This window comes from Culex pipiens, chromosome 3 (assembly GCF_016801865.2).
Source record: "Culex pipiens pallens isolate TS chromosome 3, TS_CPP_V2, whole genome shotgun sequence".
Taxonomy (NCBI): domain Eukaryota; kingdom Metazoa; phylum Arthropoda; class Insecta; order Diptera; family Culicidae; genus Culex; species Culex pipiens.
The window spans coordinates 7,287,062-7,300,836 of NC_068939.1; the positions used below are offsets into that span (position 1 = coordinate 7,287,062).

At 35.7% G+C, this 13,775-nt stretch overlaps 1 protein-coding gene across 4 annotated transcripts in view; it reads left to right on the forward strand.

Moving 5' to 3' along the window:
* LOC120419753 (glycine receptor subunit alpha-4-like) overlaps positions 1–13,775 on the forward strand; it is a 29,914-nt gene that overhangs the window by 15,439 nt on the left and 700 nt on the right. For 2 of the 4 annotated variants that reach the window (XM_039582572.2, XM_039582573.2), the window contains exons 3-8: positions 6,825–6,892; positions 6,954–7,192; positions 7,259–7,341; positions 12,991–13,158; positions 13,225–13,463; positions 13,526–13,762. In XM_039582572.2, coding sequence (XP_039438506.1) covers positions 6,825–6,892; positions 6,954–7,192; positions 7,259–7,341; positions 12,991–13,158; positions 13,225–13,463; positions 13,526–13,762 — 1,034 coding nt within the window. The remainder of the gene's footprint in view (positions 1–6,824; positions 6,893–6,953; positions 7,193–7,258; positions 7,342–12,990; positions 13,159–13,224; positions 13,464–13,525; positions 13,763–13,775) is intronic. The other 2 variants (XM_039582574.2, XM_039582575.2) reach the window with 1 other exon arrangement.

Sequence of the window (13,775 nt, forward strand, 5' to 3'; positions counted from 1 at the left end):
TTTGCAAAAACAACTTTTTAAAAAAAATCATAACTCCTCGCTATTTCAACCGATTTCAATTGTCTTATACGCAAATGAAAGGTGATAAGTTGGCCTTTCAAAGAAAAATAATAAGAAGTTTCGAAAATCTAGCCTAACATATGAAAAGGTCGAATGAAACATTAAAATGCCGTTTTGACGGTGTCTGGACCAAAGAGCCTATGTCTGGAAATATTTTTATCGAAATCCCCGAACATTTTTACATAACATACTAAAAAATGGGAGGAGTTCATTAACAGGATTCCGAGATATGATTTTTTGAAAATAAAATCCGCGTTTTTCGACGCGCCGCGCGCAAAAACAGGAAAATGACGAAATCGGCAAAAAATCAACTTTTTCCACTAAAACTGCGATAACTTAAAAATTTCAGCGATGACCTATACATGTCTGGGTACCAAAAGTTGCGTCTTTCAATTACAAAAATTTTGGTACATAGACATGTATAGGTCATCGCTGAAATTTTTAAGTTATCGCAGTTTTAGTGGAAAAAGTTGATTTTTTGCCGATTTTGTCATTTTCGTGTTTTTGCGCGCGGCGCGTCGAAAAACACGGATTTTATTTTCAAAAAATCATATCTCAGAATCCTGTTAATGAACTCCTCCCATTTTTTAGTATGTTATGTAAAAATGTCCGGGGAATCCGATAAAAATATTTTCAGACATGGGCTCTTTGGTCCAGACACCATTAAAACGGCATTATAAATTTTCATTCGACCTTTTTATATGTTCGGCTAGATTTTCGAAACTTTTTATTATTTTTCTTTGATAGGCCAACTTATCACCTTTCATTTGCGTATAAGACAATTGAAATCGGTTAAAATGGCGAGGAGTTATGATTTTTTGAAAAAAGTGGTTTTTGCGAAAATCGACGAAAATGGCAATTTTTCAGACCACCCTAAGACAGCGTAGGTCACCCTAATGGCCAAACAAAAAAATACGGGTCTAATTATTTCGGCCAGGGAACCCCCAGAAAAATTTTGAGCCCGATCCGAGCACTTTTGTTTTTTTCCATGCTGTTTTCGTGGGGAATTGCTGTATATAGACATAAGGGGTTTGCTAATAAACCTCACGAGTTATCACGATTTTACGAAAAAAAGTTTTGAAAAAGTAACTTTTTGCGATTCTCTTTGTTTCGTCGTCCGTGTTTGTCGCGGGAAACCATGAACGGCCATGATCAACGAAGACCAACTTATTCAAAACTTTTTTCGTAAAATCGCAATAACTCGTGATGCAAACCCCTTTTTGTAATTGTCTGCTCTACAACTTTGTAAAACATTGTTACACTCTAAAAAAATAACCCTGAAAAGTTAGAAAAAACACGAAATTTTAAAATGAAAATTTTTGTTCTAAATGAAAAAATGACCCTTCTGGGTCAATGTAGATTCGAAAAGCACATTAAATTTCCCTTAAAATGACATGTTCCAAAAAATTTTACAGTCGAGTAACGGAAAATGGGAGAATTTTTAAAACTTTTTTAGTGTTTTTTTTCGATGAAAAATACGTTTTTTTCAGAATTCTGAGTATGTACGCCATCAAATCGGGCGTCTAATTTTACATAAAAGTCCCTTTGACACCAAATTTCTATCTCATCACCGTTTCAGACTGCAAATTATTGAAAAACACCTCTTTTTTCGTTTGTTCAAAAATGGAAGGGGTCGTACCGCCCCTCCGTCACGAGATATCAAAAAACGGACCTCGGATTCGTGATCAGGGACAAAAGTTACCCCTTAGGACAAAGTTTCACGCAAATCGAAGAGGGGTCGGGGCAACTGCTGTGTGAGTTGGCGGAGAATTACCTTATGAAATTTCAATGCACAGCACCGCAAAAACTTTTGTTTTGCAAAAAATAAAATTTTCGTCAATACTTAAATATTTTGAAAACTAATAATGCATTTTAAAACACTTTTTTCATTCAAATGGTGAAACCATGGCTCATAAATTAAATTTTTAAGTTTTTTTTGTTTTTTTTTGAAAATGCCTAAAATGAATGTTTTGAAAAAATAAATATTTTGGCAGTGTTGCCAATTTTAAAAAAAAAATCATGATTTAAAAAAATCGTGGAAAACAGTACAAATTTGTTATTGCTGAAATGGCATAAATTTTGTTATTACCATCTGCCCGGGAACAGAAAATTAAGCGTGTGCATCATCAAAACAGTGTCGATTTATTAAGTGACGATAACTTAGCAAAAATTTCCGTCCATTAAAAAACACGTTTTAAAAGCAGGGGTGCCCAACCTTTTGGCCCTGCGGGCCAGATCTGATGCTTCTGAAGCAGTGGCGGGCCGGAACTAATATTTGATAAAAGTTGAAGAAGTTAACACATTTTTGTTCAATTTTTATTATTGGGTTCTTTTAAAGAAAATAAATAAAAAAAACTAGTGTTGCAAATAAGATTCCTAAAACTTGATTTTAAGAATGAAAAACAAGGATAACATTCAAAAATGATTTTATTTGAGTTATTTTAATTTTTGTTTGTTAAAAATTGTATAGCTATTGCTTTTAACGATTGCAATTTTTATTTAAAAAAAACATTCAAATTTCAATGGTCGTTGCAATTCTTTAAGTTTAATTTCCTCAACACTACGATATAAAAAATCAATGAGACATGATAAAATTTATTCAAACGAAATTTGGATTCGTATATCCCTTTTAAAAAACAAACTTTTTTGCGTTTTTATGCACCTCTATTCAAATATTAAAAAAAAAAATATTTTAAAATAATTTTAAAGGCAAGCTAAATTTGAAAAGTGTAAAAAATATGTAAAAAATCATTTTTAATTCGTAATTTCAAATTCAAAGCTATGAAAAAAAATATTTTTGCTCTCTTATTTCATGCCCCATTGAGACATTATTTTTATATTTTTCGGTGAACCTCGTTGGATAAATGTACGACTCGTGCTGAAAAATCCTCTGTGTGCAACTTGTTGCATAAACTACTATTAAAACCTTTTCGAATATTACGACTTTGATTTTCATTAAATGGACGGAACACATTACAGTAGGTTAATTTTCTGAGGTATCGTCACTTGACAAATTGACGCTAGTTTTCTGATCTTTTCGATAAAAAGTATTTCAGAGATGTTCAAGCTTGGTCATGACTTCTACAGGTCACATTTTTACACAAAAAAAAAAACACTTTTTAGTGGCTGTAACTTGGGTACGGTGCACGATATCATATTTTATGTGAAGGAGTTTTATCAGAAATAAAAAAAAACAAAAAGGTTGCTTAACTTTTTTCACGTTTTCAAAAACTATGATATTTTTGGAAATTTGGCAACACTGCATAATAAATTTTTACTAACTTGTTCCATAGCTCAAAAGATGCTAATTTTTGTCATCTAAAACCTATCAAAAAAAAGATTTTTCAAAAATGGCTGATTTGCAGTTTCTACAACTTTGCCCTAAACACCAAACTGATCAGAAAATCCGTTCATGTGCAAAGTTTCATCCGCATTGAAAAACACAAAAAAATAAATTAGGTGTTCTGAGCCTTAATTCCAAATATGAGCTTGATTGATTGCGACAGGACCTGGCGCTTTGACTTTAAACAGGATTTCGCCTGTAAAATCGGTGCGTTTTGGTTTGCATTTTTCAGGCAAACAACGTTGCCGGAGAGTGCGAAAAGATTCACCCACTATTAAGAATGTTATGGAATTTATATCATCACTAGGCTTAGTGATTTTTCACGCTCGAAAATTGCAAATTTCACGGGGACCTCAATTTCAAAACACCAAATTTCACGCAAATTTTGCGGAACGTGAAAAATGTTCAAATAACTCTGAAAATCTTATGTTTAAATCACAGAAACTGCTTTTTATACTTCATTATATATTATTTAAATTAATTAAAAACAATTACAATAATTTTGAACCCAACACAAAAAAAAACATCTCCTAATTTTCCAAAAAGATTCCACCTGGTTTATGGGTGGGCTCTATATAATATATATTTTGAAACAAAGTGTAGGGCATGCGTATTCTCATTTATTGAACTGTTTTTTTAACATTCGACTAATATACATAAAAAGTTTTCGCTGAATTGCTTCATTTTATTGAATTTTATATCAAAGCAAGATTTAACAATCTTGTCCAGCCAAAATGGGTTGAATAATTTGTATTTAAAAAAAACAAATTAAAAAAAATAAAAGGTTTTCATCACCCTATTCCAAATTTAAATTTTAAAAAATTAAGCAAAATTAATATGTTTGTAACGAAATCGAAATTTTTATTCAAAATGAAAACAAAAAAAAAGTAGTATTGTTTAACTTTCACGGGAATCATCCGCCCAAATAATCAAATATCGTTAAAATAAAACAGGTCTCAGAAAAATCTTATTTTTTTAAGTTGATTTCAAAAATAAAAAAAATACCCTTCATTTTAATTTGAATAAAACAGCCTGATTCTTTTATTTTCTTATGAAACTATGCCTTTAAAATAAAACAGCAGTTAAATTTTTATTACAGCAAATGAAAATATTACTAAACTTAGTTAGTTTCTAAAAAAACTGAAAAATTTGAGCTATTCTTCAAATGGTTCATATCAAGCTTTTCAATTGTAAACTAAAAAAAATACTTAAGTAGTCTGTATGGATGAAATATTTATTATGTCGCTATTTTGAAAAAAAAATATTTGCGAAAATTGATGAATTTCACGAATTCACGCCGTCCACGAAATCGTCAAAAATCCTACACCCAAAGTTAAAGAACGAGTGGATAGTCCTCACAAAAAAAAACGTGAGGAAAGCGCTATTTTGCGTGAGTATAGTCCTCTCGCGTGTTCATTCGTTCATTGGAACAGTTCATCCTATTGAGTGGCTTATATGGACAAATGACCGCCACTTAGTCACCGAACCATGGTGGCCTATACGGCAAAGGCACGGTTCAATATGCAGAAGGTCTTGGGCTCGAGTCTCGGTAACGGTACTTTTTTTTGATAGATGAACTTTTTTTGAAGATGAACCCATGAGTAAAGTACTCTCGGTATTTTCGGGATTTATCCTCTCAGTCCGCACACAGTACCATTTTACTACCGAATCGTGCTCTTTATCCTCTCGTATGCCGATGTCCAGTTCTGGGTGTATGTTTGTAATTAAACAAGGGTATTCACTCGCTTAATTCGACAGCATTTCATAAGATTAATTTTACTCTTATTTGAGTTTGATAAATCATTTTGAGAAAAATCGTTACAGTTTCACAGAAACATAAAATTTCACGGGATTTCACGGAAAAAAGCCAAATTTCATGGATTTCACGCTGTCCGCAAAATCGTGAAATTTCACTAACCCTAATCATCACCGCTGATAACTTCAACTTTTTCTTCACTCTCTTCTGGCAGCATTTGAAGCTACTGCAGAAAAGATTGAGACAGGCAGCAAAAGACGTTCTGCTTCAACCCATCGGTATTTCACAAATAAGTTTTAATCCTAGTACGGGGATTGTTACAAATGTTCCACTAACAACACATAATTTTTCATTTTGTTCAAAAAATCAATTTAATAACACTGTTAAGTTTTCGACGAATGCAACAATGTGAATCCTCAACCGTGCTTCATTCATTCAAATAGAACCAAGAAAATCAAACAAAGGAAAAATGCTGACTGTTGAAGGTGAAGAGTCACATGCAATCCATCAAAAGTAAAACATCGCAAGGTTCAAATTTTCCGCCGTTACTTCCTTCAACTTCCTTTACATTGAAAAAAATAATAAACGGAGCTTACAATGCCCATCATCGCCACGGGTATCATCAATTTTCCTTCCGGTGGCATTCGCGCGTTCTCCCCCTGAAGTTATGCACGGCATGTGCTGAAATGCAATAAATAATTACACCTTTTAGGACAGACAGATAGGCTTGGCATGGCTTCGCAGTGCGATTCTGACGGGGCAAAGAAACAAACAAAAGTGCACCACCCCCTTTGAAGCTCCACTCCCTTATCACATTGAACTGTTCGCTGTAGTTCGTCATACGACAGACAAATGGACGCAAATCTGCTTTGAAATGTATCATTTAATTTATTTATTTCTTGCATTTCAAGAAATTTGTTTTTTTGGAAACTCACCACGGCAATTCTGTATTCACCACACCATGTGTTTGAAAAAAAATCAATGTTTTACATCTGCTTGTCTGTGATTACTCTATGTAACAGAATACCAACAGAAGAGCGAGCAGTTGCTCACACTGCAATAAGATAATTGAACTGCAATCCATTTGCCTTATTGGCTCGATTTAAAGCTCAGGTCGCTAAACTTAGTCTCCAATCTGATCCAGAGTTAAAGCTCCACCACACCCACTCCGAAAAATTCAAATGCGACCGACCTAAACTAGATTAAAGTTATAATTTAATGCCAGTTGGCATGCCCCCGAGGGGACGACGACGGTAATTATAGTCACACCTCTCTGCACAGTTGTTAAAAGAAGGGGGAGGGGGTCGCTTTCGGTTTTAATCGTCTCCTTGACATTGACGCTGAATTTACTCAGAAATTCTATCCGTCACTGTGGGGGACAACAGACTTGGTCTGGGTCTAGCTAATGACGATGGCCATCTAAAGTCGAGCTGAACTTGGGGGCGAAATCGATGAGCTTGAACAAAAAAAAAGATGAAACATTCAGAGAGCCCACATCTTTACGATTGACAATTGTGTCTGTAATTGTAGTCAAACGCTGATTAAAAAATTGCTAATTATGCTTTGAAGAGCAATTACGGGAAGTAATCTGCAGTGCAGGTTGTTTGAGTTGACGGAAGCTTTTAGACTTTTATAATTAAACTTTTAATTTTTCTTTGTTTTCAGGTTCACTTACCGACATATCAGTATCACTCTACATCAATCGAATATCGGGAGTGGATGAAAACAAAGAGGTGAGATTTATAAATAAAATACAACAAAAAAAAAATTACCCAAAATCTTCACCCCCACCAGGAAATCTCCATCGACGTGTTCCTGCAGGTGTCGTGGGAGGACCCCCGGCTGGTACCGGTGGACGATCCGGTGGCGCCCCTGACGAAGCAGTACGTCGAGCTGACGCTGGCCGAGCGGGAAACCGTCTGGGTGCCGGATCTGTACATCCGGCAGCTGCGCGAACTCAAAGTGATGGCCCTGCTCGAGGAGCTGAGCAGTTTGCGGCTCTACAAAAACAGCACCCTGGTGCTTAGTATAGGGTGAGTTGGGAAAGTGGGTTCGTCTGCTTCTTGGCCATTCTAATAATATTTGTTCACCCTTTTTAGAGCTACAATAATCTTCAAATGCGATATGGATTTCGTATTGTATCCCTTAGACGTACAAAGATGCCCCGTAGATTTTAGCAGCTGTGAGTATTGCAATTGTAGCCTCAAATATTTACATATTCCAACAAAAACGGATATAAAAGCTCTAACATTCTCAATGCATGGGGATTCCCAGGAATCACGTGAAGTTTAGATTTTTTTTATTTTTGGTTTTGATGAAAAATTATTCTTCTCCATAGTTTTTCTATACAAACTGTGAAAAAACACCATTCTGCTAATCCAATGTTGTCAAAATTCCAAGTTGATTTTGCATTTTCCAAATGGATGCTGAAATGTACTAAAAACTAGGTCGTTTCGTCATCCGTTTCGTTATGCCTACAGGAAAAGTAAGTAGCTTCACACCGAAATTGCAAAAAATAAGTTTCGGAAATTTTAAAAAAGTAAGATTCAAATCTTAAGAACAAACAACTTTTAAGATTTCGATGAATTTAGGAAAATATATTTTTTATATTTTGTAGGCCCAAAATTCAAAATTTGCAAAAAGTGCCCAACTTGATAAAAAATATTTAAAAGAAAACATAATGTATGTATTTTGAACAGTTTACTATCAATTGCACTTGATTTTTTAAATGAACATTTAAATTTTTAGCAAGATATTTTTTTTCTTGCCCTCCGGTTTTTTGGGGCATTTTGAAATTATTCTTTCTTATAATAATTACATTTCATTTACATTCTAAGTGGTATGGCTAAATGCTCTTCATCTTTGTTATATTTTTCGTTTTCTTATTTACTGTTCACATACATTTATTTACTTCAAATTGTTTTACATTTTTGCATTGAATCGAATACATTTGGGTAAAAAAAAAGAAAAAAAATCACTTTAACAACTATCCTAACTTAAAATAAAAAAAGTAAATTCATTGAAATATTCAAAATCATTAGAACGAGTAAACTACGAACTGTATTTCAAGATAAATCCTCTAAGCGTTCTTACTTGTTCCGCACGAGTTTTGCAACCACGCAGTGTTGTTGTCATCTCGATGAAAATGTTCAAAAGTTCTTGTGGTGAAAACAGGTCACTACTGCCTTCATCCGTTGATGCTGGTTGGTTTTCCCTCGGTTGGTGACTGAAGCCTGGAGGTGTTGTATTCTCTGCAACCTTTTGCCGCTGGTTCAACGGCAATGGCTGCAGATTTGGAACCACTCGAACAGATCCCGCTCCAGGTGACGCCAAAGCAGGAAAATCCACGTCCGTGAAAGTTAGTGGTGTTTTGCGAAGATTTGGTTGGTGCCTCGTCGTCGCTTGCTGCCGAATTTTCACAAACTCAGCACGTTTTGGGCAGCTTCGATTCTTGGTCGAATGGTCGCCGCCGCAATTGAAGCATTTCGCTTCGATGTTCTCGTTGATTGTGTTGCAAGCTTGAGTTTTGTGCTCACCTCCGCAGGTTGCACAACGACTCTTGATGAAACAGTTCCTTCCACCATGTCCAAACTGCAAACAGTTCGAACACTGTGTCACGTCACGGTGCACTGGACGATAACGTTCCCAAGTCACGATGATGTTGAAAATTGCCCGAACTGCTTTCAGCTCAGACGGCGTTGTCGATCCTTTCTCGAAATGAACCAGGTACAGTTGATCATGATATTTGATGTCCTTGTTGTGTCTCGTCATCAAGACTTCGATTACGTTCAACTTCAGAGTTTTGAGCTCTTCTTTCTGCACACTCACATCCATGTCGTACAGGCCTCGAAGGACCTGTTTCATGGGTCGTTTACCTGGATCGTCATGGCTGTAGTATTCAATCTTTGTGTTGTTCAGGAAATCCCGAACGTAGTTGTAATCCTTTCTGGTAGGTAGCAGAATTTTGAGTCCATGGAATGGAAGCTCGTAAAGCACCAGATTTGATAAATCCGGTCAGCCACTTTCGCACCGAATCCGATGACGATGTTTTCACAAAAATGGGTGGCAACTTTTCCCGTCGTTCAATTTCTTCCTTCTGGTTTCCAGACGAATTTAGCGTAGCGCTTCGGCATTCTTTAACTTCTTCAAATCTGCCGATCCTGCTGGTGAAAACCGCCTCTTTTTTTACTTGCCGTGAGGCATTTTTTGCACTTTTTAGCACTTTTCAGGAGCTAATATCGAGGAGTACCTCACTGAATGGTGGTCCACAAAGGAATGATTTTTTTTTTGGTGCATCAAAGAAGAGTAGGGCATAAAACTTGAACAGTGTTTTTTTTAATTTGCTCGAATCTCGGATTATCTCATATTTTTCCAGGTTTTCCGGATTCCAAGAATCCAAATATATTATATCAAGTTAATAATAATTTTATAAAAAAAATGGTAGTGTAAGTGAGAACAAGTAAATAAAAATTCACATAACAGTATTTCAATATTACTGTTCAGAACATTGAGACTTTGTTTGTTTTTGGAAAACGAATCTGAAACATCTTGAGACTTGAGTTTTAAAATGTCACGGAAATCAATAATCATCTTTTTTTTCTAAGATGAATTTGAAAAAAAACAAGCATTAAAAAGTGAACAATGTTTTTTAAAAACATTTTAATATCTTCCATTGTTTTAAATTATATCCCACCTTTTGAAAATGTTCCCAAAAGTCAAGCGAGTTAATTATTTATTTTTCAAAAATAGATATTTCAATCACAAAAATTTCAAAACACATTTTCAGCCGTTTGAAATAAAAAGTAAATATATTGAACTGTGAAGCAACAAAATCAAACAAAATTAAGAAATAGTCGCACTTAAAAATTGCGATTGACAGCTGAAAAACAAGCGATTAACCTCAGCTAGCTTTGATAATTTGCAGGAGATTTTAAATTTTCCAAATCAGTTTGACAAGTCGCAATAAAGCGATCGATAGCAATAATTTATGTCGTTATTACAGTATTCCCACATATTCGGAACGGTTTCCAGTTCGGCCAATGTTCACAAAATCATAGCAAATCGATAATTGAACTTAATGATTCGCTTTTACCTTCATTTGAAAGTTTTTCTTACGATCTTTCGAATGCTGTATCGAACATCTGCAAATTGTAACTTTGTAACACAAATTCGGAACACTTTTTTCTCACGAATGTAAACAAACTTTGGACCTCTCCATTATTACCAACTAATGACTTCACACACTGAAACCAATGAAACTCAAGCTTAGTGATGTTTTATACATTGTTTGATAACTTTTTTGTGAAAATATCAGTTAAATTCTGGTGTTCCACAATTGTGCGAGGCACAATAACATCCCACAATTGGGTCCTAAAATGAAGCTTAGATTGCTGATATTATTGTTTACAGCGATAAAGCTTATTTTTCTGAGTACAATGACCCTTTGTACGAGCACAAAGAGTTTAAAATGGATTTTTAAATCAATTTTGAAAAATTAACCTCGCGGTCCTTCTTGACAAAAAAGCTCCTACTTGACAGCTCGTTCCAAGGGGACCATAGTTGATCCATCGAAAAAATGTTGTCTTGTCAAAAAAAAATTTTGCATTAAAATAAAAAAAAGTGATCAGAAATGGTTTTTAATCGTGTTTTTTACCGTTGTACATAAAAATTGACATAGAACTTTTACTAAATTAGTACCCAATTATGAAACAAGCCATTTGGAGGCAGTGTTTTGCTGCTCAGGATAAAATAGTCTTGGAATGAAGTTTTTGTTCAAAAAGTACTACTTTTACTAGTGAAATAGCAAGATAATGTCCAAATGAAGGTTCTAAAAATAGTAAGTTCGACTGAAAAGCTACTTTTGGTATGCTATTGACAAATTATCATAAAAGTGTTCCGAATTTGTGGGTGTTCCGAATATGTGGGATGACTGTACTACCTTTTTAAAAGTTCCTGGAATGTTCAAAACTCGGCCAAATTGGACGCTCTAGACTCGACCTATATATTCCCTTTTTTGTAATTTGTTTGTCTTTGATCTAAATATTCAAAATTCAAAAGCCGATCTGTGATCTAAATTTCAAAGGAAAAAATGCGACTTGACTGAAAATGGGTACATAAGCGATTAAATAATACATAAATACGATTTATTTTCTCAAATTTTGATAATTAAAATTAAAAGGGGAAAAATGAAAAAAAAATGTAAAAAAGTTCTGTAAGGATGTCACAAATTCAATATTCTTAGACAATTAGACTGTGCTTTGTAAAAAGTAGGGGAACTATACCCTTTCTCAGCCTATTTCTATTATCGGCCTATCAGCACTTTGATCATGAATTACAGCTTAAATAAAGTGTTTTTGACTGTTTCAAAGCAATAAATAGCTCAAATAAAAGTGAGCAAGCAACTCTTCATTGTTCATACATCTGAAAATGTTGATTTAATAGCGGAAAACGGCAAAAGTGATGAGAATTGGTCGAACGGCTTAGTGTGATTAAAATGGGTATATTTCCCCTATTAGCGGCCTAACTAAGGAAACAGTTTGTTTTTTTTTAGGCAATGAAATGGCACACCAAAAATTAAAAAAAAAGTATTTTTTTCTGAATGAAATATTTTTTTAAATGTATTTTACACCTGTCCAGGTGTTTTGCAATCATAAGTTTTCAAAATATTTTTTTTTGTTTCGCCGAAAAAAAGCTTTTTGCATTGAATTTTAGAAAGAGAGCGTTCTTTTATTACGTAACGCTTTTTTTTATTTGTATGGAAATTTTGTTACACTATAAAAGAACGCTCCCAAAAAAAACGGACATGCTAAATATGATTTTAAACGCAGGAAAATGCATGTTGATGTTTTAAAAAAACTATTTTTTCAGACCGACATAAATTTTGAAAAATATTTGCATCAGTCTTATTTTGAAGCGCGAGATTCAGCAAGATTTTTGCTATAGTAGGGCGTCCCAAAAAAATGAAAAGTTGTCAAAACTTTGGTGCTCACCCCTAGAATGATAGATTGGGATGTCAGGAACAATGTTTTCATACAACAACAAAAATCCCAAAAATGATTTACAACTCGCGCGCGGAGCTTGAATGGAAATAGTGCATTTTTCGAGTTTTTTTTTTCAGAAATGCGCGTAACAATCATACTAAAGTCATTCAAATTTGGTCGCCTTGGTCTTCAAGTTATAGTTTAATGTCTTGTGTTTGGGCATGGAGAATTTTCAAAATTCTTAATATATAAGCGTTTTTAGCATAAAACATTGGCTACTATGATTACAAACGGGAAAGCATATATTTTTGATATTTTTATTTTGCTCGCACAAAAACGACATTTGTTAATAAACCGTTGCAAATATTGTTCAAAGTTAATGTGACGATGACGTGAGATTGGGTCTGAGGGGTGAAATTGGGTCTTGAAAAATTTCAGCATTTTTGTATGGCCCAATCTCACCTCCAAACCCAATGTCACCCCTGATGACGGTACTTGATTTTGCATATTAGTCGAATCTTCAAGTATGGGCAGATCTATAGTCTGAACAACAGTTCCCTTGGAACCAGCTGTCAAGCAAGATACACTATGTCAAAGCAAGGCTGCGATCCAAATTTTTTTTTAAACTTCTGGTAGACACTAGCTGAAAAGTTCAAAAATATAAAATTTTTGGTAATGGTCAATAGTTTCCAAGATTCCGTCGAAGACACATAGAAAACGCAAACATTCATTATTGTCATCCTTTGCAAGGCCTTACCAAAAGGACCGATCAAAATAGTCCAAATAAAAAAAATTAAAGAGGTACCATGCTTCTCCATGAAAATTAATCGCACCGCTCATTATCATTCCAGATAAGTATACCGTTAAGGAAATGCGCTTCCGCTGGCGCACCGAGAACGCCCTCACGTTTCCGCACGACTTCGGGGACGGGTTCTTCCGGCTGCCAAAGTACGTCGTCTCGTTCTACACCGAGCAGGAACCGCAGACGATCCACTACGGCGACGGTGAGCCAGGCCCCCGTATGGGACACTTGACCAACAATCGGGATATTTGCTGGATTACAATTTTGCACCGTTTTTTTTTAGACAACCACAGTTCGGCCCGGCTGGAGATCACCCTTTCGCGGGAGGTCAAGAGCTACCTGCTGGAGAACTACCTGCCCTCGACGCTGTTCGTGTCCATGTCCTGGGGTTCGTTCGTCGTCGTGCCGGAAATCGTCCCGGGCCGGATGGTGCTGCTGGTGACGACGCTCCTCTCGCTGATCACCATGTTCGACACGGTCCGGAACAACTCGCCGGACGCGCTCGAGCTCAAGTGTCTCGAGGTGACCTTCCAGGACTTTAGATTTTTAGTCAATAAATTACTAACAATTTGTTTGACTTTAAGGTGTGGCTGATATCGTGCACGCTGTTTGTGTTTTTCGCCCTGATGGAGTATTTCATCGTGCTGTTTGGCATTCGCTACGACAAGCACTGGCGAGTGGCGGCCAAAGCGCATCATCATCACCACCTTGGTGGTGGGGGAGGAGGAGCAGGAGGACACAGCAGTGTACACGTGTCGGCACCGCCCGTCCAGCTGCAGCAGTCGACGCTCAGCCTCAGCCAGAGCACCGTCGAGACGCCGGTTGGAGAATTTC